At 43.1% G+C, this 26,336-nt stretch overlaps 1 protein-coding gene across 5 annotated transcripts in view; it reads right to left on the reverse strand.

The window, feature by feature from the left end:
• The window catches only part of ANKFY1 (ankyrin repeat and FYVE domain containing 1), an 84,699-nt gene that overhangs the window by 27,574 nt on the left and 30,789 nt on the right, over positions 1-26,336 (reverse strand). For 4 of the 5 annotated variants that reach the window (XM_036078419.2, XM_036078421.2, XM_078067739.1 and 1 more), the window contains exons 4-9: positions 13,726-13,861; positions 9,894-10,017; positions 8,786-8,935; positions 7,364-7,529; positions 1,462-1,666; positions 84-152 (exon numbers count right to left, since the gene is read on the reverse strand). In XM_036078419.2, the coding sequence (XP_035934312.1) occupies positions 84-152; positions 1,462-1,666; positions 7,364-7,529; positions 8,786-8,935; positions 9,894-10,017; positions 13,726-13,861 (850 nt within the window). The other variant, XM_078067740.1, reaches the window with a different exon arrangement.

Genomic DNA, 26,336 nt, shown 5'->3' on the forward strand with positions numbered 1-26,336 from the left:
AACACTAAAAGACATTTTAAAGGAGCTGTGTCTCACGCATCACCCCACCCTCCCGGCTGCTTTTCCAGCGCTCCACGTCCTACCGTTTGCACTGCAGCAACTGGCTGAACACACGTTCATTCCTGGCCACGATGCACGTGTGCAAGGGAGTCCTGTGGACGAGAGAGAAGAGGGGTCAACCCAGAACAGGCGTGGGTCAGGATGACCCAGAGGAACCCCACGTTTCTGCAACAGTGTCTCTTTCTGCCCCAGCAAACAGCTTTCCAAAATCATGACCAAGTATCAAAGAATGAAAATGGACTTGCTTCTATGTCACCATTTAGTCAAGTCAGTGACCAAAAGGACAAGAACCAACAAAAGGAAGAGAGACATAAAATACTCTCCAGTTAAATGCTGACACTCCCTATTACTCATGTTCTTAAACAGTTTCTACACATGTACACCTATTTCCCCACCTATCCTCCACAATTCTGAAAACAAGTGTTTTTCTTCCTCTAACTCTGGGTTATGCTCGAACACAGTGTGGTAACAGGTAGGGGCTGATGGGAGTGGCTTCTGACTGCCCTTCAATGCGTTTATGCAGCCCTCACGTGCCCTGAAGGACCCCCCCACCCCCGGGACCCTTCTGAGGCATACGCCACCAGCGGCTGCTGCAGCCGGACAAAGTAAAATTAAAGATTCAACAGAAGGTAAAAAGGATGCAATTATTTCAGGAAATAAAGTAATCATCACACGATAATGAGAGTTCAGAGACCCATCTGACTTAACTGTGGAATCCTTCCACACACGTCTATTTTCTTATTCTGACAACTACACAGAACTCGGTTCTTATTTTGTGAGAGGCTTTTCCAAGGTATAAAATACTGAGCTGTGACTACAGAAAGTGGGTCCCACTTGTTGGAGGTCCCCTTCTGTGCCTCCCATACTGCCGCCCCAAAGATACGCGGCCTTTCCGCAGACTCTAAACCACAAGGGGTCCTCAACAAGGTACTTCTGGGAAGAGGCAAAGGAACACAACGGCCGTCAGAGGTGTTGTGGAGGAAGACATGCGCTCTGCAGAGAGCCGACCGAAGCCAGAGAAGTCACACCTAGTGAGAACTGGGTTTAACACAGAATTTCCCAACAATCAGACCGCCTTGAGATGGAGTGTGCCCCTTCTTCACAGTACCCCACCAGCTCTGACAAAGATGCCGGGACAAAGTTCCTTTGGAGCAACTGGACCAGTGACCACTTGAACAAGACAGAAACTGCTTACAAATCCATGGACCTCAGCTCCCAGCAGGGAAATGATTTCCCCAAATGCCCCTGAGCTTAGTCGTGCCTCTCACCTGTCTAACAAACCAATGTCTGTGACTTCAGTGAAAATCACACTGAGTAACAAGCCCCTGTCTGCTAGCTGTGCGCCACCATAAAATACCACTCCGGAAACAGCACTAGGAGCAGACGTCTGACCCCGCTTACCTGCCCTTGCTGTCCTGCATGTTGGGGTTGGCACCAGCCTGCAGAAGGGCCTCTGCGATCTGGGCCATCTCAGACATCACATCTGCCGAGTGTTCCTTCGCACTGTACAAAGCCACAAGGTGCAACGGTGTCTCCTGGGCACCCAACGTAGCAGCATTGACAAGGGCGCCGTTCTTAATGAGGAAGGTGGCGGCAAAGAGATCTCCTTGAAAAGAAACAAAAACGGTCACCCAGACAACCCCAGGGCAAGCTACTGGCCAATGCTTCCTCGGAAAGTCAGTAAGTGCAGACAAAGTAGAGGAACAACCGGGCATGTCTTAGCAGAAGAACCTCTGGGACACCTGTAAGTGGAAACTCGTCATCAAGATCACGAAGTCACATACTTGAATTCCAAAGGCTTCATTCAATTTCTGATTACCTGTTGTCATCTGTCCTGCCCCCTCACCTCAACATCACTATTTAACTACACCAGGCTTCTACACTTAATGGCCTCTCCTACTCATCAGCTCTCAAAGAGGGTTTCAAGATTCCCCCCCAACACAGTTGATGCCCCTCTCTCATTTCCTGACCACAGTCTGCTCCTGAGCAACGCTTACCGCCAATCTGCTATACTTACATACAGGTTCCTGTTCAAAGTATGACCCTGTCTGATTGATTTATTGTGATTAAATGTTCTCAATCTATTACGTACAAACTAACAGTCTCAACAAGAAATTTTCAACTGAATATTTGAACCAAGAATCTGTACACATTATTCTTTACAAAAACTCCACATGGTAAATTAAGTGGTTGTCAAAACAAAGCTTCCTCCTAAGTCCCCTCCACTGCCGTAACTCTTGGAGCATTTACTGGTGCAAGAGTCTGCCTGGGACTACTTAAAAATACCAAATTAATTCTGAATAACTTACATAAAACCCAGTAAGTTCGACAGCTCAAACTGCTGTCTTTGACTATTCACAGTGCTCTGTATGAGGAAACACAGAAACTACCTTGACACCCTGACAAAAGGCCAAGAATTAAGTTTACATAAAGATACTAAAGGTGTACAGTTCTGTAAAAACATGGCTAAATTCAGAACCAAGTAATCTGACTATTTCATGTCAAAAATACTTGTGGAAAAGCAGTTAAAGTGTGCTTGTCAAGTTAACCTGGAGGATGATAGGGATTGAGCAAATAAATTTGCTGTGAGATTACTTAAAATTCAATCTTCCTTGGATTTAATTCCATGTACAACTTAAAGTATGCAAAAACACTCACTATGCATAAAAAAGTATTGGGCTCCCAGCTCAGAGGAGAGTCTGCCTCTCTCTCTACCCCTCCCCACCCTCCCCGCTTGTGCTTTCTCTCTCTCTAATAAATAAAACCTTAAAAAAAAAAGAGAAGAAGGCAAGAATAGCAATGCATCATAAGATAATGAACTATTAACAAAGCAATCACCCAGTTACAAACGCACGATGCTTGCTTAGAGGCATTCTGTCTAGCTGGAGGGGAAGCAATGGTTTCTTCTGGGCACCTCCAAGCAGCACCGATGAGCTCACTGCAGGGAAGTCTTCAGAGCACACCTCCTTCCCCTTCCGGGCCAGGTGTAACTCTGGCAGGTGTGACACAGCACTTCGCTAAGTCGTCCCAAAGGTACACCTGAGATTCAGAGCTACTTTCTGTAGATTCTGTCTCCACTTCACCAAGGTCTATAGGATCAATTTCTTACAAATCACACCCTTCTTCAGCTGGAAGATCCCCCAAAGGCAGAGCCACCGCTGCTCAGCGGACTTCCTACGTCTCGTGCGTGTGCGCAGTCTTGGGATGGGCCAGGTTGTCGAAGGTGCCGCAGAACTTCTTTGCTACGTAGATCATAGACAATGGTATTCTTTCCACAGCTGATCTGTTTTTGTCTTTGCATCCAGACATGTTCATCGATTCCTAATTCTGTTAGTGCTGTGGATAGATGTATGCTCCTTTGAATCCCAACCTCCAGATGATGATTTTCTCCTTTCAAAGTCACTTATGAGAAGTCTTCTTTTACACCTTGCAGTACCATTCATCTTCAATTATACTTCTGCAGTCTCAACATCTAGAACAGGGCTTAGGGCTCAGGAGTAGCAAAGTTCTCAAGTCTGTTATCTGTATTCCTATGCTCATTTTTTTTTAAAGATTGTATTTATTTGAGAGAGAGAGAGAGAGAGAGAGCGCACAGGCGAGCAGGGGAAGGGGGCAGCAGGAGAGGGAGAGAATCCTCAAGTAGACTCCCCGCTGAGTGCGGAGCCTAACACGGGGCTCTGTACTTTCTTCCAAGGGGCCATCTTGCCAGAGAATGTCACCTCTGGCATGGAGGTGCTCAGGCTGCCACAGCCCACTTAGATGCTGACTGATCCATTTCTGATTTTGCTTTGTACCTGCCACTGTCTTATATAAAACAGGTACCAGGGAGATGTTTGGGAAGAAAACAGATTGGTCAAGGCTATGAGATCCTACTTCAACAGACTGGCTCTGATTCCAATCAATTATGACTTTAGGCAACTTCAGATTTCTCTAACCAGCCCCTTCTTTAGCCCCCGGTTTTTTCCTGGGGCCTGGGGGAAAGTGCAATCTTTACGAACATCACATGCAAAGGACCAAAAATCAGATTTCTTTACAACAAGATATTGGTAGAGCTCTGAAAGAAACAGGTAATATGCACAATGGGGGCTAGGCTGGGTCAGGGCATTGTTATTCATATACATATACACAGTGGGGTAGGAACAACAGAGATTCGGCCTAAGACAGAATAAGCACAAACATTAGCAACAGAATACAACATCCCAGAGAAAGCCACTTACACTCTGGAAGTGAAAAGAAAATTCAGGATTGTTGGGATAAAGGCCCTTAAAATGAAAAGACTGATGTACACAATGCTAGGGGAGAGGTGGGGTATAGTTTCACACCTTTAAGCTCAGCACATATTCCAAACTAAGAGAGAAACACAGTAAAGCTAAAAGAAGACGGCTTGATGAAAAACTTAAAATACACCATACCTAGAGAAGATGAACCAGGCAAGACTGTCCACAGAAACAAGTGTATAGGACAACCGACCAATGGCTGGACTGGGATGGAAGAGGGATAATAAAAAAAGACTTTCTGTCTTAAGCCCTCTTAAAAGAATTATAGCTTTTAGATTAGATTTACTTGGATTAATAAGAGCCAAAGATTTTTTCTTTACTTATACATATATATGCACATAAATACATGCACCCCACACAAAAAGTTATTTAGGAATTACTGGAAATTGAAAATTGGGGACGTGTTAACATTAAAAGAAAGCCTATGGGTACACAATCTAGAGGGAAAAGACAATGGACATCAAAGAGCAGAACAAAGGGAGAGAATGGAAAACAGCAAAAGCACCATTTATAAAGTTTCTGTCAGTAAGAAAACTTCTAACACATCTTAGATTTCCATCAAAAACAATTACAACAAAAACCATTTGTTGCTTAAAAGTCGGTTATTCCATCAACCTCATTCAGCGGCACTACCAGGTAAACGAGGCATCTCGGTAATGACTTATCCACATCAACGTATCCCTAACAACAACAACATCAAACCTAAACTCCACATGTAACTTTTCCTTGAGTGCAGCTTCCAGAGCAGGGTTGTGTTCAGGAACCCAGTGACGTTCACCGTGAACGCAGCCGGCCTCCTGCTGCCCCAGGTGGTGGCACCGTCTGTGAAGAGACTGCAAGCAGTGCGCACAACTACTGCAGTGATTATGACAAGGTCAATGCTGATCACCAGGTATCTGTAAACAGCAAGGAGTCACCTTCTTGCCCAGACCTCTGGCCACTTGTCTGCCTCCTGTGGACTCGTCCACAGACACTAGCTGCCCATGTCATTCTTCACAGAACTGACTGGTACAGATTCTAATGGGAGCCCAGAACCAGGCCCACATCTCACATAAGAAAGATCTTTGCTCAAATTACAATGAACTTCAAGTAAGGTCGACAGTTAAAATTAAGTACATGACTCAATTTAATCACTTGGGAAGATCCACAGACTGACGGCTCAAGCTAAAGAAGGAAGAGTGCAAGAACCCCTATGGGAACTGGAGCTGGTGGTGGCACGGCGGCAGGGAGCTGCCCTACCGCCCGGCAGTCACCGTGCTGTGTGTGCTGCGAACACTGGGAAGCAGTAAGGACTCCCGCTCTGCACAAGAGGAAAAGGAGACCCAGCGGTGACTAAGTGACGGGTCCAAGGCCCCTGAGTAGGTGCCTGCGCCAGGATTCCAACCCCGGCGCACCCTAGCTCCACCGCCAGTACTCGGTCCCCCACGCCGCGCACCCCTCTCCAGAGCCGGCAGCCATCAAGACGATGGTACCTGCACTGGTATGCACAGGCTCACAGGCAACGGATCAATTCAGAGTGGAAGATTAAAGCGCCTGAAAATAAGCATCAAAAATGCATCGCCAATTCTTGGCAACTCTCGTAACTAAGCAATCACCAAAATATTTAATAACTCGTCAAAGATGCTTTTTCATCACACGTAAGAACTTAACTCCCTAAGAGGAAAGAAATACAACTCTGAGACTTCTTTTTTTTTTAAGTAACAAGTGCATTTGTTTCCAAAACAAACATCTCAGACACCACACAGTATGGGAAAAATAATTCCCCATGTGGTGGGAACCTTCCCCACTACACACACGCACACCCAGTGCGCTAAGTACCCAACGGCTCTGCACAGTGCAGAGTGAAGCCTGGGAAATGCATCTGCTCTCGACACCGACATACTCCAAGGAGTTCCTTCCCGACGATGAGCAACATTTTCCTCTCCGCCAGCCAGCAAGCTTAACACTCTAACACATGGCTTTGAGGGATATTTATATTAAAACCTTTGCCCAAAAAGAGCAAAGCCATGGCTGCAACAGGACCATATCTGAAGTAACAACATTCCACCAACTAAGAGCAACTCGTGAATTTTAATAGGATATATATACAAATAATGACAGTACAATAACGACAGTAAATATAAGAATGATGGTATAATTGCACAATAATAGCATAAAAATAGAGCATAATAATGATGGTCGCATGACTGGAAGGCTGAATACACAGGATTCAGATGTGCGGAAATCAGTACATTCTGTCTTTGTTGTCCGCATGTAAACAAAGTGGCCTTGGCCAAGCACTTCAATTGGGTCATCTACAAAATGAAGACTTTGGCAGTTGTGAAAGCTGTCACTGCATGCTGGAACTCTGCCTCTAGACAGCTTCTCACTCTGTCAGACAGGACTACTGTGAAACAGCGCAAGCAGGATCCATCTGGGACTCAAGAATTAATAAGGCCATGGGAAACGTAAAACAAAAAAGACTAGTATTTTTTTCCCTTGAAAAGTTAATTAAGATTAAAATGTTTTGATCTTAATTCTATCACTTCCATATTCTTCCCACTATGAATAACATACTCAAAATGTAGCTACAATCTCAAATAACCTTCCTGGAACAAAATGAAACTTCATCACTCTGCCATGACAGAAGTCTAACCTATACAAGTGAAAATTCTGAATCCAAGAATTTTTTTAAATGTGCATGGTTTTGATCCTTTCCCTCTTTCATAATCCCCGATACAAGTAAAGTCCTCCTGGCACAAGTCCTCGAGAAAGTGATGCATGTCAACGGTTTACAAGTCCAAGGTCCTTCTGGAGGTGCCCTCTCCTTGGTCCTTCTCCTAGGGGCACTGCTGACCCCACAAGAGCCTAAGAAACATGGTACAGACACTGGCTCCCCCTCCCACCGATCACACATCCTACATCACGTGCAGACTGAAGAAGCTTTTCACAACGTGTGCAACAAGGTCAGAGAATCTTCAAAAATTACCCAGATTAAAGTAAAATTGCTCGCAGAGAGAAATACAAAGTAGACTGCTTCTCCCTACCTCTTTGGATTCCTTTGTGTAACAAGCTCCAGCCATTCTTGTCGACCATGTCCACGTCAGCCTTGTGGCTAACCAGCGTGGTGGCAATACTCTCCAGTCGTCGTGACAGGGCTAGATCTAAAGCAAGGTCTCCGTTATGATCCACTTCATTCAGCTTCCCAGGGAGCTGCACAGATAAATTTGTAAATTAGTAACCAGCCAGTAGAGAATACAACTGATTTTAATCTCTCCCAGTTGGACTCTTACATATCATCTTCTTATATAAACACCAAATTTTAGTGCTGTAACACTACATACTCTCGAAATCCCAATGAATTCACAAACTTCTCTCGGGCCTCCTCAAGGCACATGCCTCCCAGGGAACAAAGAATTAATGGGATCACAGAGCAGACACAGAACACCATGGAAGACAATACAGGACCAAGAGGGAAATGCAGACAGTGCTGTAGGAGCACAAAGGCCAGGGCTGAGGGTCAGAGCCTGATGGGAACAGGCTAACTTCTTCATAAAAGACTGTGGCTTAATATCTAATTCCCCGCACAGCACGATGTCTCCCCGGATGCTGGACACCCAGGATAAAGCACACTATGCTCCCATCTGTCAAGAGCAACTGCATTTCTTCATAGGGCAGTGAAGTCAGCAGAGTAATAGCCCCTAAAGATGTCTATGTCCTAGTCCCTGGAACCTGTGCCACCATCCCCAACAAAAGGGACTTTGCAGATGTCATTAAGGTTAAGGACCTTGAGGGAACGCATCCTGGATTATCCTGGAGGGACCCATCTAATCAAATGTGTCCTTAGAAGAGAAAGAGGGAAGCAGAAGAGCAGGTCAGAAAGATGTGACGAGCACTTGATGCACCGACCCTGGCTCAGAAGGAGGAGGAATGTGGTGGCCTCCAGAGGCCAAGAAGAGCTCCCAGCCGAGAACCAGCAAGAAAACGGGGACGCTGGTCCTCTAACCACAAGGAAGTAAATTCTGCCAATACCCCGAACGATCAGGAAATGGATTCTCTCCTACAGTCTCCAAAGAGGAAGATAGCCTGCCAACACCTGAACTACAGATGGGTGAGGCCTGCACTAGACTTCCAACCGACAACACTGTAAGATAATACATTTGTGTTGTTTTTAGCCACTAGGTTTGCGGCAATTTCTTACAACAGCAAAAGAAAACTAAAGCAGGTTTTGGTACCTGGAAGTCAGGTACTGCTCCAACACGACCTACACACGTGGAAGTGGCTTTGGAAATGGGCAGAGGCTGGAAGGGTTTTGAGGAGCGTAAGAGGAAAAGCTCAGACTGCCCTGAACGAACCACGTGTAGACGCGTGTACATCAGAGACCGTGCTGGTGACGGCTCAGAGGGAGTGAGGGGCGCTTTAGAAAAAAACAAGCAATGTATGCTTTTGGGAAAAAGCAGCGACAGTACCTGTGAGTCCATCTCAATGAGATAGAGGAAGACCACATCCTCTCTCTCTACTTTGATCGCCTTGTGTAACGGGTACTCGGTCTTGGATTTGATCATTTTGTACAACAGCTGGGCACTCATGCTACTGAAGTCTTCCTTCCGCAGGTCGTCCTGAGGACCGAAGGACAGTGAAAAGCAGAGCAGACCCAACACACCAACAGTAACAACAACAGATGCTCATGAAGAAGCCCTCAGGATGTGTCTGGCCCTACTTTAAAGGGCTTGGCATTCCCCATCTCTAGTTCACACATGAAGAAGGTAAAGTACAAAGGGGCTCAGTAACTCTTGCTCGGGTTCACACAGGGAGTAAAAGGCCGAGCCAGGAACCAGAGCCGGAACCGTCCACCGCAGCCCCACTGTGGGACAGCAACACTGACACCCACCCAGGACACCGCAAGGAGCCCTCCAGGGGGGTGGGGAAATAGGGTCCTCACCCCCTACAAAGATGGCAGCTGCGGAGTTCATCGGAATTTCCAGAGGTGAGTCCCCCCCCAGTCACAGGTGGTCTCCACTACTGCAAATCTCTATATTTCTATCTTAGCAGAAAGAATGCCACTCCTGTTTCAATTCTTTACAATCCAATTATTTTAGACACCTTTTCTCACAATGTTGTTAAGTACAAAACAATTTGTAGGAACTAGCTTATAAAACATAGCACTAGACATGATTTTTTAGAAAATGCAAAGACAACAAAGAAATGCAAAAACTGTTCTTTATGACGAACACTTCCGAAGAAGAGCAAATCAAAACTTAACGATGCTCTCCAGGTGCTGGAGAGCCCAGAGATGCCCTGAAACAGCACTGCCGAGCACCCCAGGCCTGCGGGCAGCTTCTGCAGACAGAGGGAGCAGGCAGGTGTCCCTCTGTTCCAAGCCTGTTTCTTAACCTGAACTAACTTCTGCCTCTCTACTCTCAAATGAGAATGAGACTTTTAGAGCCCAGAAGAATCTCACATGGCATCTAACCAAGTAGGAGCCAGAGAGGTAACTTTCCACAGAAGCAGGCCCGAGCCCAGGTCTCCGGCTTGCTGTGAGGGTGCTCTGCTCACACCCCTCAATCTCTCACTCACCCAATGACTGGCAATAATTTCTGCACAATAGTTCATCAGCGTGCTGGCACTCAGCTCCTCCGCAGTCTGATAGAAGCGAATACAATTCCTGACGTTCACCAGAGACATAACACTCTTCTCACATCTGCAAGAGAATATTAATGATGAACAGCATCATTAGGACAAACGGATTCATAACTGAACAAATCAAAGCTACAACTGGTATACTGGCAGTCTATGTCCAATAACACTAACGTACAAGATAAGCAGAGGAGTGAGGAATCATTTACAGCTGAGCTACCACATTTTAAAAGTACAAGAATTGCATTATAGCACATTGACCATTCTGGTCAGAATCAAAACAACCTCTAAATAAACATGATAAGCATAACCCCCCCCACAACTGACTTATAAGTAATTCGATGAAACTCACTAATCATACACAGGCACCTGCAAAATCAAACACATAATAGGTCAAATTCACTCCCTTACTATTTCACTGTACAGGACATGTGTGCAGCTCCCACGAGCACAGCTCTATTATGCCACCAGCGAGGCTTCCAATTAGCTTCACACAGGAGGCTCTATGTTTGCTCAATAAATTAACATCTCCGAAAAGTTCTCCCGAAGTGAACTGTACGGTGTGTGAATTATCACTCAATAAAGCTGACATTTAAAAGCCCACTAGAAAATGGAGACACAACTGAGTTTCACCCATTATACCCACAGTATACACCAATGAACCCAGAGTACACCACAGTACACCCGCAGTACACCCGCAGTGCACACCCAGTGCACACACAGTACACAGAGTACACCCAGAGTATACACACAGTACACACACAGTATATACACAGTACACCCGCAGTGCACACACAGTACACACCCAGTGCACACACAGTACACCTGCAGTGCACACAGTACACACCCAGTGCACACACAGTACACCCGCAGTGCACACACAGTACACACCCAGTGCACACACAGTACACCCGCAGTGCACAGAGTACACCCATACTATACACACAGTACACACACAGTACACACAGTGAACCTGCAGTACACCCGCAGTGCACACACAGTACACACCCAGTACACACCCAGTGCACACACAGTACACCCACAGTACACACATAGATACCCAGGTACTGCCATCCTAACGTCCTACTGCAGGGACTACTGACTCATATTTGCAGAGGTCTTTGCAAAGCACTTTGACAGACAAATCCCCTTCTCCTTTCTGCTGCCAAATGGCATTCGTACCAAGATACTCAAATGTGTTTCCCGAAGGCAGACATTTTGTTTCAACCAGCAGAAAACTTCATTTTCACCTCACGCTGGGGTCCCCAAAATGCCATTCACTATTCGGAAAGCGTGTAACTAGTAACCGACATGGCTTACGTAACATAAATTTACATTTACATAGAAGACCATGTCATCTTTTTTTTTTTTTTTTTTTAAGATTTTATTTATTTGACAGAGAGAGACACAGCGAGAGAGGGAACACAAGCAGGGGGAGTGGGAGAAGGAGGAGCAGGCTTCCCATGGAGCAGGGAGCCCGATGCGGGGCCCAATCCCAGGACCCCAGGATCATGACCCGAGCCGAAGGCAGACACCCAACCGACTGAGCCACCCAGGCGCCCCAAGACCATGTCATCTTATTTAAAAATTCAGATTCTTTTTTTTTTTTTTAAAGATTTTATTTATTTATTCATGAGACACAGAGAGACAGAGAGAGAAAGAGAGAGAGAGAGAGAGAGAGAGAGGCAGGCTATGCGGGACTCAATCCCAGGACCCCGGGATCATGACCTGAGCTGAAGGCAGACGCTTAACCAACTGAGCCACCCAGGCACCCTAAAAATTCAGATTCTTAGTTCTTATCTTCTCTTTCAACAGTAGCAGGACAGACTAACTTTCCTCTGAAGCAATTTTGTTGTTCATACATGTTTTTAATTTTAGAGCACTAAAAGGATATAGATGTACAAAAACAATTTTCAAAGTACAAAATCAAGCCTGTATTAAGCATCTCACGAACTCCTGTCTGGTTTCAGTATCACTCCCATGTGCATGAATAGGAGGTGTGGAAAAGGTACTGACAGGAGAGACAACAAAACGTAAACAGTGGCTGAATTACGGATAACTTAGGGCTTTTTCTCTATATTAGTCTATATTTTCCAAATGCCATATGCTGAGCTTGTATTTTATACACGAAAACAACTATTATAGCAACTATCAATTTTTAGCATTTACTATTAATTCTCTTTAAAAAAAAAAAAAGTATCTTTCTGACAATACTTAGCAAAAAAACCTCCTTTTCATCAAACTGGTGATAGCAATCCCAAACCTCCGCGATCCCGACATTACAAACATGAGTGACACCTACTTCATACTGATGCACACATTTGTGACAACGCTTCACTTACTATCTCAGATGTGTGATTCCGCCTGCGCACAGCAGTGGGCACTCTGCGACCTTTTAAAAGCCGACATTTGACCTCCGCCCACCCCGTGTCTTCCAGTGCCACAGCAAGAGATAACAACTTAATGCCCACACCCAACGGTACAAAATTGAGCATCTGGTAATGTTGATGACTAAGAAGCCTAACCAGTCAATAAACAAACATTTTAATTAAAGAATCCATTACACAAATTACAATTACCTAAACTACTCCAACCCCAAGGCATTTTTATCAAAGCAATTTAATTTACAGGCAAGTTTGACAAGGTCAATGGAAAAAAGCTCAGTAAATCTGGAAAAAGAAAAGATACAAATCATATTCAATCTAATTAAAATCATTTTCAATTCACTCAGATGGTTCAAACACCCAAACAAACCAAAGAGTTCACAGCAAGGCCTCCACGGTCAAGTTAGCTTTGCTAACCCTGTTTGGGTTTTGTTGTTGTTGTTGTTATTGGATTCAGATATTAAAATGCACTCAAAGCTGACCTCAATCATAGAGCGTTAGGAGGAAGCTGCGTAACTCATTCACGTGGGGCATGGCGGCCCGGTAAACACCAGCCCTGTGGTGGAAAGAGCAAGCAGCTCTAGCTCTCTGAGGGCAACACAACAGGGGGAGTACCTCTTGATGGTAGAAACCATCCCTTCACTCACCCAGGAGAAAAGCCACTCCCGTGGCACCCAAGGGGATATAAGAGATCACTCAATGATGTGAAAGACATTCCTCCAACCAAATTGACCACCAAGGGCCACATCCCCAGCAGAAACCAGAGGGCATCCTGCATGACATCATAGGTGTGACACTGGGTCTTCTGTTGCTCTGGAAGGCCGACTTGGGAGAGCAACGGAGAAAATGCAATATAAAAAAACACAGCAGGCTATCTCCTTGGGAACCTAAAAAGCAGTATCAAATGAAGTAAGAGCTCAGAAACACTGTCTATGAAACTTACTGAGCTGTACTCTTGTGTATTAATTCAGGCATTAATGAGTTTCTAACAAAAAGAATATGACCAAGGACTTCACCAAGTACATATATCACATCACAAAGTAGAATAAATGTCACAAGAGGTGGTACTGGAGGGAAAGCTGAGGGTTTGGACACTATAATCTGAATTAGTTCATATTCAGTTTATCAGCTCACACAATTATGTAATCCCAGGTTTAAAAAAAAAAAATCAGTGAAAGAAAAGAGAATACCTAAAAGCTTTGGCAAAATTTAGCTTACAAAATAACACAAAGCAAGGGAGATAAAATTCTCTCCCCACTACTGCCTTTAAAAGAACACCTTGCAAAAGTTATTTACATTAGCAGAAGAAGCTGTTTTCCCAGAGCTTGGCATAATTAAAGCTCAGCCACCACCATGTGAGGTGCTTGAATAGATGTGCTGTGACTTGCCTCTCCCTGAGGAGCTGTAGCTGAAACCGATTCGCCAGCTTCATCAGCTCAGTCAGGAACACGTCATCTTCTCTGAACTCCAGCTCATCCGTGTAGATCCAACGGAGCATCGTCCTTGTCACCTCAGGGTTAGCATCTGGTTAAGGAAAGAGAGACACTGAAAACAAAGCACCAATGACACACTTAAGTCTGCTTGAGGATCCCTAAAATTTTAGGCTAATAGAGTAAATTCTGGTACCCTCAACTCAAAGAAATATCATGCAGCCATCAAAAATGGCAATTAAGCATTCTGGGCAGCATCTAACTTCAGAAAAATGTTCAAGTTTTACAAAGGGTGGTAAGTAAGAGAAGTAAACTAAAGACATAAGTCAAGAGGTGCCTGCGTAGCTCAGTCGGTTGAGCGTCCGATTCTTGATTTCAGCTCAGGTCACGATCTCAGGGTTGTGAGATCAAGCCCCACACTGGCGTGGAGCCTGCTTAAGATTCTCTCTCTCCCTCTCCCCCATCCCCTTCCCTACCCCCCTCTCTCTTAAAAAAAATAAAATAAAAAGATGTAAATCAAATAAATTGGGGGAAAATATTTTGAATATAGGACAAAGAGTTTATATTCCAATGAAAAGATCTTATAAATAAACATGAAAACTGGATAACCAATGGGAAAATGGGCAACAGCTATGAATGGTAATTTACAAAGTTAACTAAAAATGTTCGGTAAACCTTACCAGTAACTACAAACACAAAACTAGAATATATTTTTTTGTCTCTCAAAGATTCCTAAAAAGTACATAACCTCTTACACCAATTATACATGTAGATTATTACCCTAATAACTGAGCAAATACAGAGAAATATGTATACTAAAACAGTCAAGATAGTATTATTTTTAATAACAAAAAACTGGAACAAAAATCTTGAAGATTTTTTCAAAAATTTTTTCAAAATTTTCACACTGGAAAATTTTGCATCAATTAAGATTATTTAGAAAGGCTAAAAATACATGTATTAAATGATCTCATTTTTTTGAGATCTGTGTGTGTGTATATATATGTGTATGAGTATGTATACACACACATACACACACAAACACAAAGCTTTGTGTCTGTTTCCCATCCAAATAGTAACCAGATCCAATCCTGTTTAGCTTCTAAGATCAGACAAGATTGAGGACATTCAGGGTGGTATGGCCATAAACAGACTATCAGTCTTTTTTTTTTTTTTTAAGTAATCTCTACACTCAACATGGGGCTCAAACGGATTACTCCAAGGCCAAGAATCACATGCTTGACACGCTCCACCGAATGTGCCAGCCAGGTGCCCCTGTCTATCTGTTGAGACACTGGAAGGATATACACTAAAATATTAACCCTGGTAGGATCTATAACTAATTTTTCTTTGGGCTTATTTTTTATTTCTCTGATTTTTTTTTTTTTTAGAGGAGGAGGAGGGACAGAGGGAGAAGGAAAGAGAGAAAGTTAAGCAGGCTTCACATCCAGCGTGGAGCCCGACGTGGGGCTTAATCCCAGGACTCCGGGATCATGACTTGAACTGAAATTAAGAGCCAGATGCTTGACTGAATGAGCCACCCAGGCACCCTGATTCTGTTTTAAAATTTAGCTGGTTTCCTTTAATAACCCTCCCCCAATTATCCAAATCAATAAACTTGACAATTGATAAGTCAAAACCTAAATAATTTTCTTAAAAACCACAGTCAGCAGGGATTTCCTGGGAGCCCTCAAAACTTCAAATGACGTAAAGTTCAAGTGATCTCCAAGCATTCCCACTCCTGCCTTGACTCTTCCCTTCATCTCCAAACTACAGTGAAAATAAATTCATTCTGAGACTCTGACTAAGCATCCATGGGTAAAGGTGGGCAAAAAGCACTGAGCCAGGAGGAGGGCATGCGCTCTTAGGCGAATCATGCAGTCTCCTGCTACCAATCTACTCACACAAATGGCTGTTCAATTTGATGAGCCTATAAACCAGGAGGAGACGCAAAGGAATAGACTCTGAGAAATGAAGCCATTTGGCCTCCATGACCTGTGTGGTACACCTGCTGCGAGAGACAGTCACCCCTCAGCAGGCCCAGCACACACGCTGGTAAAACTCCGTGACTGCAGGGATCAAAAGAAAAAGAACACCTCAACTTCTGACTTCACAGCAGTCCAGGGTGCACAGAGCCACACTTTGTAGAGAACTTGAGATTTTCTATATGGCCAGGTTTTCTGGTTGTAGTTTTGATTTGATTTTTAAAAAATGTTTTATAATACATTTGGGAAAAATGGGAATAAACTTATTGGTAGGCAATTAGCCATTAAATGAAGCATACGGAGGAATTAATTTTGTTACTTAAATCCTATATTTATTTTTTTTTTAAGATTTTATTTATTTGACAGAGAGAGACACAGTGAGAGAGGGAACACAAGCAGGGGGAGTGGGAGAGGGAGAAGCAGGCTTCCCGTGGAGCAGGGAGCCCGATGCGGGGCTCGATCCCAGGACCCTGGGACCATGACCTGAGCTGAAGGCAGACGCCCAACGACTGAGCCACCCAGGTGCCCTTAAATCCTGTATTTAATCTAAAATACTGAGAAAAGTATTTTGAATATCCTACTATGACTCTGGTTTAACTCAATTGTCTTCAAGTTTCCAACTATTTTTTCTTCATCTACTTTACACAGAAGTTTTTGATTCATAAAATTAAAAAATTGTGATAGACAGCATCTTTTATCAGTAAAAGCATGCTCTTTAGTCATTTTAAGGATGCGCCCTTAACTATAACTTCCTGGGAATAAAAATAAACCCCAAACCATACTTCTAAATCATCCCTGTATCAAAAAGGAATAAAAGGACAGACGTTCTAGCTCTGTCTCGACAGGGTAACAACCCATCCCATTTTAACTGATTATAGCTAAAAACAACTACCTGATGATTCTGAAAGTACACAAAAGTAGCTGAATTGTAGAGGGAGGAAACCTGAAGAAGCAACCCTCCTGGATGGGTGACCACGCAGATGCCTAACCCTCTAATAAAAACTCCATCTTTCTGGCCAGGTACACCAAGAAAAGGGGTCTGGGGGAGCTGAAGAGCAAGGGAAATCTCCTCATTTTGCATATGAACAAAGGCTCACCTCTGAGATACTCATGTATGGAAGAGTCCCAGCCTAGCTTCAAGAATTGCAGTGAAAGGGGCGCCTGGGTGGCTCAGTCATTAAGCGTCTGCCTTCAGCTCAGGTCATGATCCCAGAGTCCTGGGATCGAGCCCTGCATCGGGCTCCCTGCTCAGCAGGAAGCCTGCTTCTCCCTCTCCCACTCCCCCTGCTTGTGTCCCCTCTCTCGCTGTGTCATTCTCTGTCAAATAAATAAATAAAATCTTAAAAAAAAAAAAAAAAAAAGAATTGCAGTGATGTACCCACAGAAGGTGAAACAACTTTCAGTCTGAATTTAGAGATTCAGTATTCTCCAGAGGATGATACAGGACCCAGAGTCTACAAAACATAATCACAATGTCCAGGATACAATCCAAAATCATTTGATAGAAAAAAAAAATCAGGAAAATATGGCCATTTCTCAAGGCGAAAGACAACATATTCTAACCCCAAGATGACCAGATATTGAATTTATCAAAGACATGAAAGCATCTGGTGTAATATGCTCCAGAAGGTAAAGGAAAACACACATAAAATTTTAAAAATAGAAATTTTCAGCATATAAAAAAGGAACAAGTGGAAATTACAGAATGAAGAATACAATATATGTAACTAAAAATTCAATGGGCTCAAGAGCAGAATGAAAATGGCAGCAGAAAAAGTCAGCAAATTTGAAGACAGGCAAACAGAAATGATCCTATCTGAAGAACAGAGAGAAAAATAAGATTGGGAGGGAAAAAGGAGCTTCAAAGACTTGTGGGATAGAAACAAAGGTCTAGGATGTATGTCACAGGAGTCTCAAAAGGAGAGAATAGGGGTATATGGGTGGCTCAGTCAGTTAAGCATCTGCCTTTGGCTCAGGTCACGATCCCAGTGTCTGGAAACTGAGTCATGCTCCCTGCTCAGCAGGGGGGAGGGTGGTTCTGCTTCTCCCTCTCCCTCTGCCCCTCCCCCCTTCTCGTGCAAACTCTCTCTCTCTAATAAATAAAATCTTAAAAAAAAAAAAAAGGAGAGAATAAAGAGATCAAGAAAGAAAAATATTTGAAGAAATGATGGTCAAGAACATTCCAGATTTGGTGACAGACATGAAGTTTTAGATTTAAGATCAAGTAACTCCAAGCAAGAATAAGATCTATACCTAAGCGGGGCGCCTGGGTGGCTCAGTCGTTAAGCGTCTGCCTTCGGCTCAAGTCGCGGTCCCAGGGTCCTGGGATCGAGCCCCGCATCAGGCTCCCTGCTCGGCGGGAAGCCTGCTTCTCCCTCTCCCACTCCCTCTACTTGTGTGCCCTCTCTCGCTGTGCCCTCTCTCGCTGTGCCTCTCTCTCTGTCAAATAAATAAATAAAATCTTTTAAAAAAAAAAAAAAGATCTATACCTAAGCACCTAATAATCAAATTGCCACAAACTAAACATAAAGATAGTCTTGATCACTTCGCACCCACTAGAATGGCTACTATCCAAACCAACAAACAGAAAATCACAAGTGTTGGTGAGGATGTGAAGAAACTGGAACGCTTGTACACCACTGGTGGAAATGTAACATGGTATAGTCCCTATGGAAAACAGTATGAGAATTCCTCAAAAAATGAAAAATGGAATTATTATATGACCCAGCAATTCCACTTCTGGATATGTATCCAAAAAACTGAAAATAGGATCTTGAAGAGATATTTGCACATCCATGTTCACAGCAGAATTATTCACAATAGCCAAGAAGTAGAAGCAACCCAAGTATCCATCAGGGGATGAATGGATAAATAGAATGTGGTATACAAACAGTGGATTATTATTCAGTCTTAATAAGGAAGGAAATTCTGGGTACCTGGGTGGTGCAGTCAGTTGAATGTCTGATTTCGGCTCCAGTCCTGACCGCTCCCTCTGCCCCTCCCCACCCTCAAATATATAAGTAAATCTTAAAAAAAAAAAAAAAAGAAGAGAAGGAAATTCTGAGCTACAACATGGATGAACCCTAGGACGTTGTGTGAAGTGAAATAAGCCAAACCCAAAAAGGCAAATTCTGTATGATTCCACTTATATGAAGTAATTAAAGTTGTCAAATTCATAGAAACAGAAGTAGAATGGTAGTTGTCAGGAATTAGATATGGGGAGAAATGGGGAGTTGTTTAATGGGTATGGAGTTTCAGTTTTGCAAAATTAAAAAGTTCTGGAGATAAGTTGACAGCAGTGTGAATACACTTAATGCTAGTAAACAATTAAAAATGTTTAAGATGGTAAATTTTATGTTAGATACTTTTTACTATGATTAAAAATTTAAAAAAAAGATAAAAAGTCTTGAAAGCAACTACAAAAAACAACCATTACATACAGACAAAAGATCCCCATGACTGCAGATTTCTCAAGAGAAACCACAGAGGCCAGAACAAAGTGGAACATTTTTAAAGTTCCTTAAAAAAAAGAGAGCTGTCGGGCGCCTGGGTGGCTCAGCCGTTAAGCATCTGCCTTTGGCTCAGGTCATGATCCCAGGGTCCTGGGATTGAGCCCCACATTGGGCTCCCTGCTCTGCAGGAAGCCTGCTTCTCCCTCTCCCACTCCCCCTGCTCGTGTTCCTGTTCTCACTGTGTCTCTGTCAAATAAATAAATAAATTCTTTAAAAAAAAAAAAAGAGAGAGAGCTGTCAACTCAAGTGTCTATATCCAGGGAAAATATCCTTTAGATACAAAGGCAAAATAAAGACATCCTCAGATGAGGGAAAAGAATCTGTCACTAACAGACTTGGTCTATAAGCAATGTTAAAGGAAGTTCTTCAGGATGAAGAGAAATGATACCAGAGGGAAACATGGATCTTGACAAATGAAGGAAGAACTGAAGAAATAGAAGTATCTGAGTAAATATAAATGACTTTTTAATCCTGTTAAGTCTGCTGCAGCATGAACGACTGTGAAGAGTGGGATTTTCCAGGCATGTACATGACAGCTATACCGTTAAGGTCCGTGGTCGAAGCGTGAAGGGGACCTATATGGTTGTAAAGTACAAACAGACCACAGACTACAAACAGACTATAAATATTCTATAAAAAGTGAGAGGTATATATATTGTAATCCCTACAGTAGTTCTCAACCAGGGCCGATTCTGCCTCCCAAGGGACCTCTCACAACGTCCAGTAATATTTCTGGTTGTCAAAACTGGGGGAGTGCTATTGGCGTCTAGTGGGTAAATATCCTGCAATGCACAGTACAGCTCCCAAAACAAAGAATTAAAGAGTCCAAAATATCAACAATGCTGAAGTTGAGGAACTTTGCCCTAGATCAATCACTAAACAATAATATAAAGAGAGGTAGTCAAGAAGTGAGTAAATCTAAATGGAATACTTGGCTCTCTTTAAAAATAAATAAATCTTAAAAAAAAAAAAAACTGGGAGGTGGGTAAGCACCTGGTGGCACAGTCAGTTAAGCTGCCAACTCTTGGTTTTGGCTTGGGCTGTGATCTCAGTGTCATGAGATAGAGCCCCGTGTGGAACTCTGTGCCCAGTATGGAATCCACTTAAGACTCTCTCCTTCTTCCTCTGCCCCTCCCACCTGTGCACGCTCTCTCTGTCACTAAAAATAAATAAATCTTAAAAAAAAAAAAATCTAAATAGAATACTAAATATCCAAATTATCCAGAAGAAGGCAATAAAATGAGAAGCCCAGAAAAAAGAGAAAAAAGCTGGGTCAAACAACAAAAAAAAAAAACACGGTAGCCTTCATCATAAAAATAATCACATTAAATACTGGTGGTCTAAGCACTCCACTTAAAAAGAAGCAATAAAACAGCAAGACCTCATCATGTGCTGCCCACAAGGGACACGTTTAAATAGAAAGATACAGACAAGGTGAAAGTAAACAAATACAAAAAACTATACCCTGCACACAGTAAGTGTAAGGAGACCAGAGTGACTATCTCCTATCAGAAATAGACTTCAAGACACAGAGCATTAGCAGAAATAAATTTTATCATTTCAAAATGATAAAAGCCACACTTCATCAGGAAGTCATAATAAAGGTGTATGTGTATAATGACAAGGCCCAAAATATATGAAGCAAAAATGAACAGAACTGATGGGAGACATTGACAATCCTGAAATTATGGCAGATGTTAACACCCACCTTCAAGGTACTGACAGAACTGGACACAAAAGAAAAAGAAAATATATAGAAGGTCTGAACAATATGATCAAATACATTGATCTAATGGACACGTAAAAAGCACTATGTCCAACAACTGCAGAACACACTTTCTTCTCAAGTGCATTTATGTGCACTAAGACAGACCATATGATGAGCTGTAGAACAAGTGTCAATAAATTTAAAAGGATCAAAATCATATAAAGTATGTTATTTGACAATAACAGAATTAAATTAGAAATTAGTCCCAGGTGCCTGGGTGTCTCAGTTGGTTAGGTGTCCGACTCTTGATTTTGGCTCAGGTCACCACCTCAGGGTTGTGAGATCGAGCACCCCGTCAGGCTCTGCGCTGGGTGTGGAGCCTGATTAAGATTCTCTCTCTCCCTGTCCCTCTGTCCCACCCACCCTCCATCATGTGCATGCACTTGCTCTCGCTTGTTCAAAAAAAGAAAAAAAGAAAAAGAAAATAAATTAGTCATGATAAAGTATCTAGGAAAACTCCAAACATCTGGAAACTAAGCAACATACTTCCAAATAATTCATGGGTCAAAGAAATCACAAAGAAAATTAGAACATACCCTGACCTAAATGACAACATACCAGAATCTGCAAGATGCAGCTAGAGCAGCAGTGCTTAGAGGGAAACGTGGAACTTTAAATCCTTGTATTAAAACAGAAGATCAAAAATAAATAATCTGGGACACATGGGTGGCTCAGTCAGTTAAGCATGTGCCTCCGGCTCAGGTCATGATCCCGGGGTCCTGGGATCGAGCCCCACATCGGGCTCCTTGCTCAGCGGGGAGCCTGCTTCTCCCTCTGCCTGCAGCTCCCCCTGCTTGTGCTCTCTCCCTCTGATAAATAAATAAATAAAATCTTTAAAAAATAAATAAATAATTGGATAATAAGAGAAAACTGTAAAGTCCACAACTTAGATGACAATACATAGTGACCACATGGCGTTTAGACCAGGAATGCAAAGCTAGTTTAACATTGGAAAAATCAATGTAATTTGCTATAAAGCATAAAGGTAAAAAAAACTAAAGAGTCATTTCAATAGATAAAAAAAAAAAGTGTTTGACAAAATTCAAAACCACGTCCTAGAACATCTCAAAACACTAGGAATCCTCAAATTTATCAATTTATCAAGCACATCTACAAAAACCCTACAATCAACAGGTAATATGGAGGATGAAAGATCTCACTGCTTCCCTCCGAGATCAGGAACAAGGTAGGAATGCATGCTTTCAGACAAATAACCTGTATCCAGATTATATACAGAATGCTTACAATTCAAAACTGAGAAGACAACCCAATTTTTAAAAGGGCAAAAGATGCGAACCCACACTTCCCAAAAGAAGACACACAAATGATCAATAACATGAGATAATGCTCAACATTACTGGTCCTCAGAGCCACACTGCATTCCACATCCCTTCGTATGGTGAACGCTGTAAGAAAGAACCACCTGCCTACGAGGTCAGTAAGGATCTAGAGCATGGGAGCTCTTCCGCACGCTGCTCATGGGGTGTGCGTGCTATATCCATTTCATCCATTTTCAGGAGATTCCCAACACTACACTTAGTCACTCCTAAGTATTTACCCAAGAGAAAAACAAACACATACAATCGAGCATACAAACTTCATTTGTACCAACCAAACGTCCACCAGCAGGTCCCTGAAACAACACATTGTGGTACATGCACACATTGGATACTACTCAGCAGTAACAAAGAATGAGCAGCTGAAACCACAGCATACAGAGATTTTGGATGAATCTCACAATCTGTATGTTGAGTGGAGTGAAGCTGGGCAAAAGATATTACATACTCCATGGGTCTGTTTTTACACAAGTTTAGAAAATGCAAGCTACTCTACAATGAATGAAAGCCAATCAGTGGTTGCCTGGGGATGTGGATGGAAAAGGGGTGGATTAAAAAGACATGAGAGGAAATTTTAGGGAGGTGAAAGCGTTTGTCATTCCATGTGATGGTTTTACAATTATGTCAAAAGTGATCAAACTGTACACTTTTAATATGGGCAATTTACTTCACTTCCTTTGCATCTCAATGAAGTTAGAAACAAAAGAAACCAAAAGTGAAAGGTCGCACAACACTATGGTTAATGGTATGGATTCTGTAGCCAAACGGGCTGGGTTCAAATCCCGGCTCGCATACCTCCTACCGTGTGACCAGGGTGAGTTCTTCAATCTGACTGTGCCTCACAGTTCCCTCATTAGGAAATGGGAGCCCACAATGGTACCCCCTCAAAATGCCATTCTAAAGGCAAGTCAGTGTATAAAGGTGGAGCACGTAGAGCTCGACCAGCGAACAGTTACAACTACACTAAACCTGCTGTTATGACTAGTATTAAAAGACTATTTTAAACAAAAACACAAAGTTAACATAGCCAATAATTAGGAAAAAACAAGAGCAACACCAGGATTGAGTAAGGGATATCACCACAGATAAAACAGATTTCCTAAGGCTCCCAGAGAATCTCTGGCAAGGGGTCTGAGCCGTCACAGGAGCCCACAAGGCTGTGTGATGTCCTCAGGACATAGTAGCTAGCTGCTCCCAAAGAGAAACCAAGGAGGAAGTCACGATGCGTCCACAAACCTGTCTCTGGAGGAACCTGCTGTCACTTTTTTTTTTTTTTTTTTTAAGATTTTATTTATTTATTTGTCAGAGAGAGAGCGCGAACATGCGCGCACACAAACGGGGAGCGGCAGGCAGAGGGAGAAGCAGGCTCCCCGCTGAGCAGGGACCCCCCCGATGTGGGACTCAATCCCAGGACCCCGGGATCATGACCTGAGCGGAAGGCAGACACTTCGCCAACTGAGCCACCTAGGTGCCCCCCTGTCACTTCTACCACCACCTGTCACACAGAGCTCAGTCAGCCTATACTGAGGGACGGAGAATTAGGGCCCCACCTTGGAAGGGAAGAGTATCCAATAATTGATGGACATACTTTAAAACTACCATGGATATCCTCCAGAGGAACACAGCATGATCTAACACTGAAATGGAACCACCCAGAGCTAGCAGTTCACATGGTATCCTACAGATGTCAAGTACTGCTGTGTTTCTCTTAACAAAACCCCACGCGGTCAACCGGGCAGTGCGCTCCTCCGCGCGGAGCCTGGAACCCTCTGCGTGCTCCAGGCACAGGGCGGCCTCCAGGGGGCGCTTCAGACTCAACAGGAGGGAGGAGGAAGCTTTCCGGGCTTTGAGGGGGGGCTTGACAGGACCCAGGACACATTTCAGGAGAGCCGAAAGACTCACCACCACACACAGTTATGCCAGGGAAGCATGAGACCTCTGCTGGAGAAAGCACACAAGAAACTCTATCTTCAAAGCACCCGCTCTAATGCGGGGAGCCTCTCAGAGGGCGAGCCACTCCTGCTACAGGGCTCCAGAAAGGAGATAACAAGTCCTTCTGCCTGAAGCAAACCATTTGACTTCACAAAGAAGCTCTCCTACAGGTGTGGAGATACTGCGTTGAGCTAGTAGTCATATTCTTTCTCTTCCCAGCTGATCACTCAGTATCTTTTTTTTTTTTTTTTTTTTTTTATTTATTTGACAGAGAGAGACACAGCGAGAGAGGGAACACAAGCAGGGGGAGTGGGAGAGGGAGAAGCAGGCTTCCTGCTGAGCAGGGAGCCTGATGCGGGGCTCGATCCCAGGACCCTGGGACCATGACCTGAGCTGAAGGCAGACGCTTAACGACTGAGCCACCCAGGCGCCCCCTGATCACTCAGTATCTTAACAAACATATCTTTATAGTTCAAATAATAAAGAAATAAGCAAATTTGTATCTTTCATCTTTGTGTTCTGAAATAATTTCAGACTACAGAAAAGTTCTAGAGTTCCCAGATACCCCTTACCCATCTTCCCCTTATGTTAACATCTTACACAACCATAGGACAATAATCAAAACCAGGTAATTAGGACTGATACAATACTGTTACCTAATTACAGACCTTTGCAAATTTTGCCAATTTTCCCATTAACGTCCTTTTTATGGTCCAGAATCCACACTGCATTTCATTGTCCCCTTGACCTCCAATCTGTAACAGATTCTTACCTGTCTTCCATGACCCTAACAGACTTGAGTGACACTGGCCAGTTATGTTGTGGAATGTTCCTCAATTTGGGTTTGTCTGATACTTTCTCACAACTAGATCTGTGCATCGGACCAGACACAACACACTGTACTCTCTGGAACAATGTATGGGTTAAAAAGACGCTATCTATCCAAACACGTTTTAAATACTTGGCATTTAATGCCCTACTCTAGCTTCACCAACACAGGCTAAAATTTTTACAATGATTAACACAATTAAAGTTGTGCTTATTTTGAGTTTTAAGAAACACCAGTTACACCAGAACTTCAAAAGAAAACGTGGAACTCATGATCCCAGGGTCCTGGGATCGAGCCCCGCATCGGGCTCCCTGCTCCGCGGGAAGCCTGCTTCTCCCTCTCCCACTCCCCCTGCTTGTATTCCCTCTCTCGCTGTGTCTCTCTCTGTCAAATAAATAAATAAAATCTTTAAAAAAAAAAAAAAAAAAAGAAAACGTGGAACTCAGAAAATCAATCTAAGAATGTAAGTTCCATGCAAACAGGAATTTAATTTTATTCACTGCTATGTCCCCTAGTGCCTTGAAAAGTGTCTGCCATCTGTGAGGTGGATGGAATAATTTTGAAGAAACAAAACACCAATAAATTCATAAAATGATTTTATCAACTCTATTAGTGTGGAAAAGTTCAACCACTTAAAACATCGCTTCTGAGCTACTTACACACTTGTTTATAAGAGCTTATTCCCAATCTCCCTCAAACTGCTGGCCGCCATGTGGGGTTAGTGCATATCGCATCACACACACACACACACACACACACACACACACACACAGACACACACACACACGGAAATGCTGCAGGACTGCTGGACAAACACAGTGGAGCAGGGAGTAGGTCCACCTCCACGAACTCGCCCCCGTGACAATTTCATGGATAAACTGTATAAAGTAACAACTCCATAGGCTCTACTCTCAGCTACCTTAGGAGGTGCCTGATCTACAGAAGCCACAAAACGCCTGCTCTGCTGGGGATCACTCTTGAAAGCTAACTTTCAAGACCAAACCATACTTAGTATTTATAACAGGAAGGAGACCAAAGACATTTAAAGGCATAAACATGATACTTTCCTAAACTAAACATTTTCTAATCTCCTGATTCACAGCGATGCAGTCTTGTGGTCAGTCAGTGAGTTAAAGCTGCTCTTAAATGTTATGATGTACTAAAAAAGTAAAAGCAAAATTTTAATGTTTGAATTAGGCTTTTTAT

Source organism: Halichoerus grypus, chromosome 2 (genome assembly GCF_964656455.1).
Source record: "Halichoerus grypus chromosome 2, mHalGry1.hap1.1, whole genome shotgun sequence".
Lineage (NCBI taxonomy): Eukaryota > Metazoa > Chordata > Mammalia > Carnivora > Phocidae > Halichoerus > Halichoerus grypus.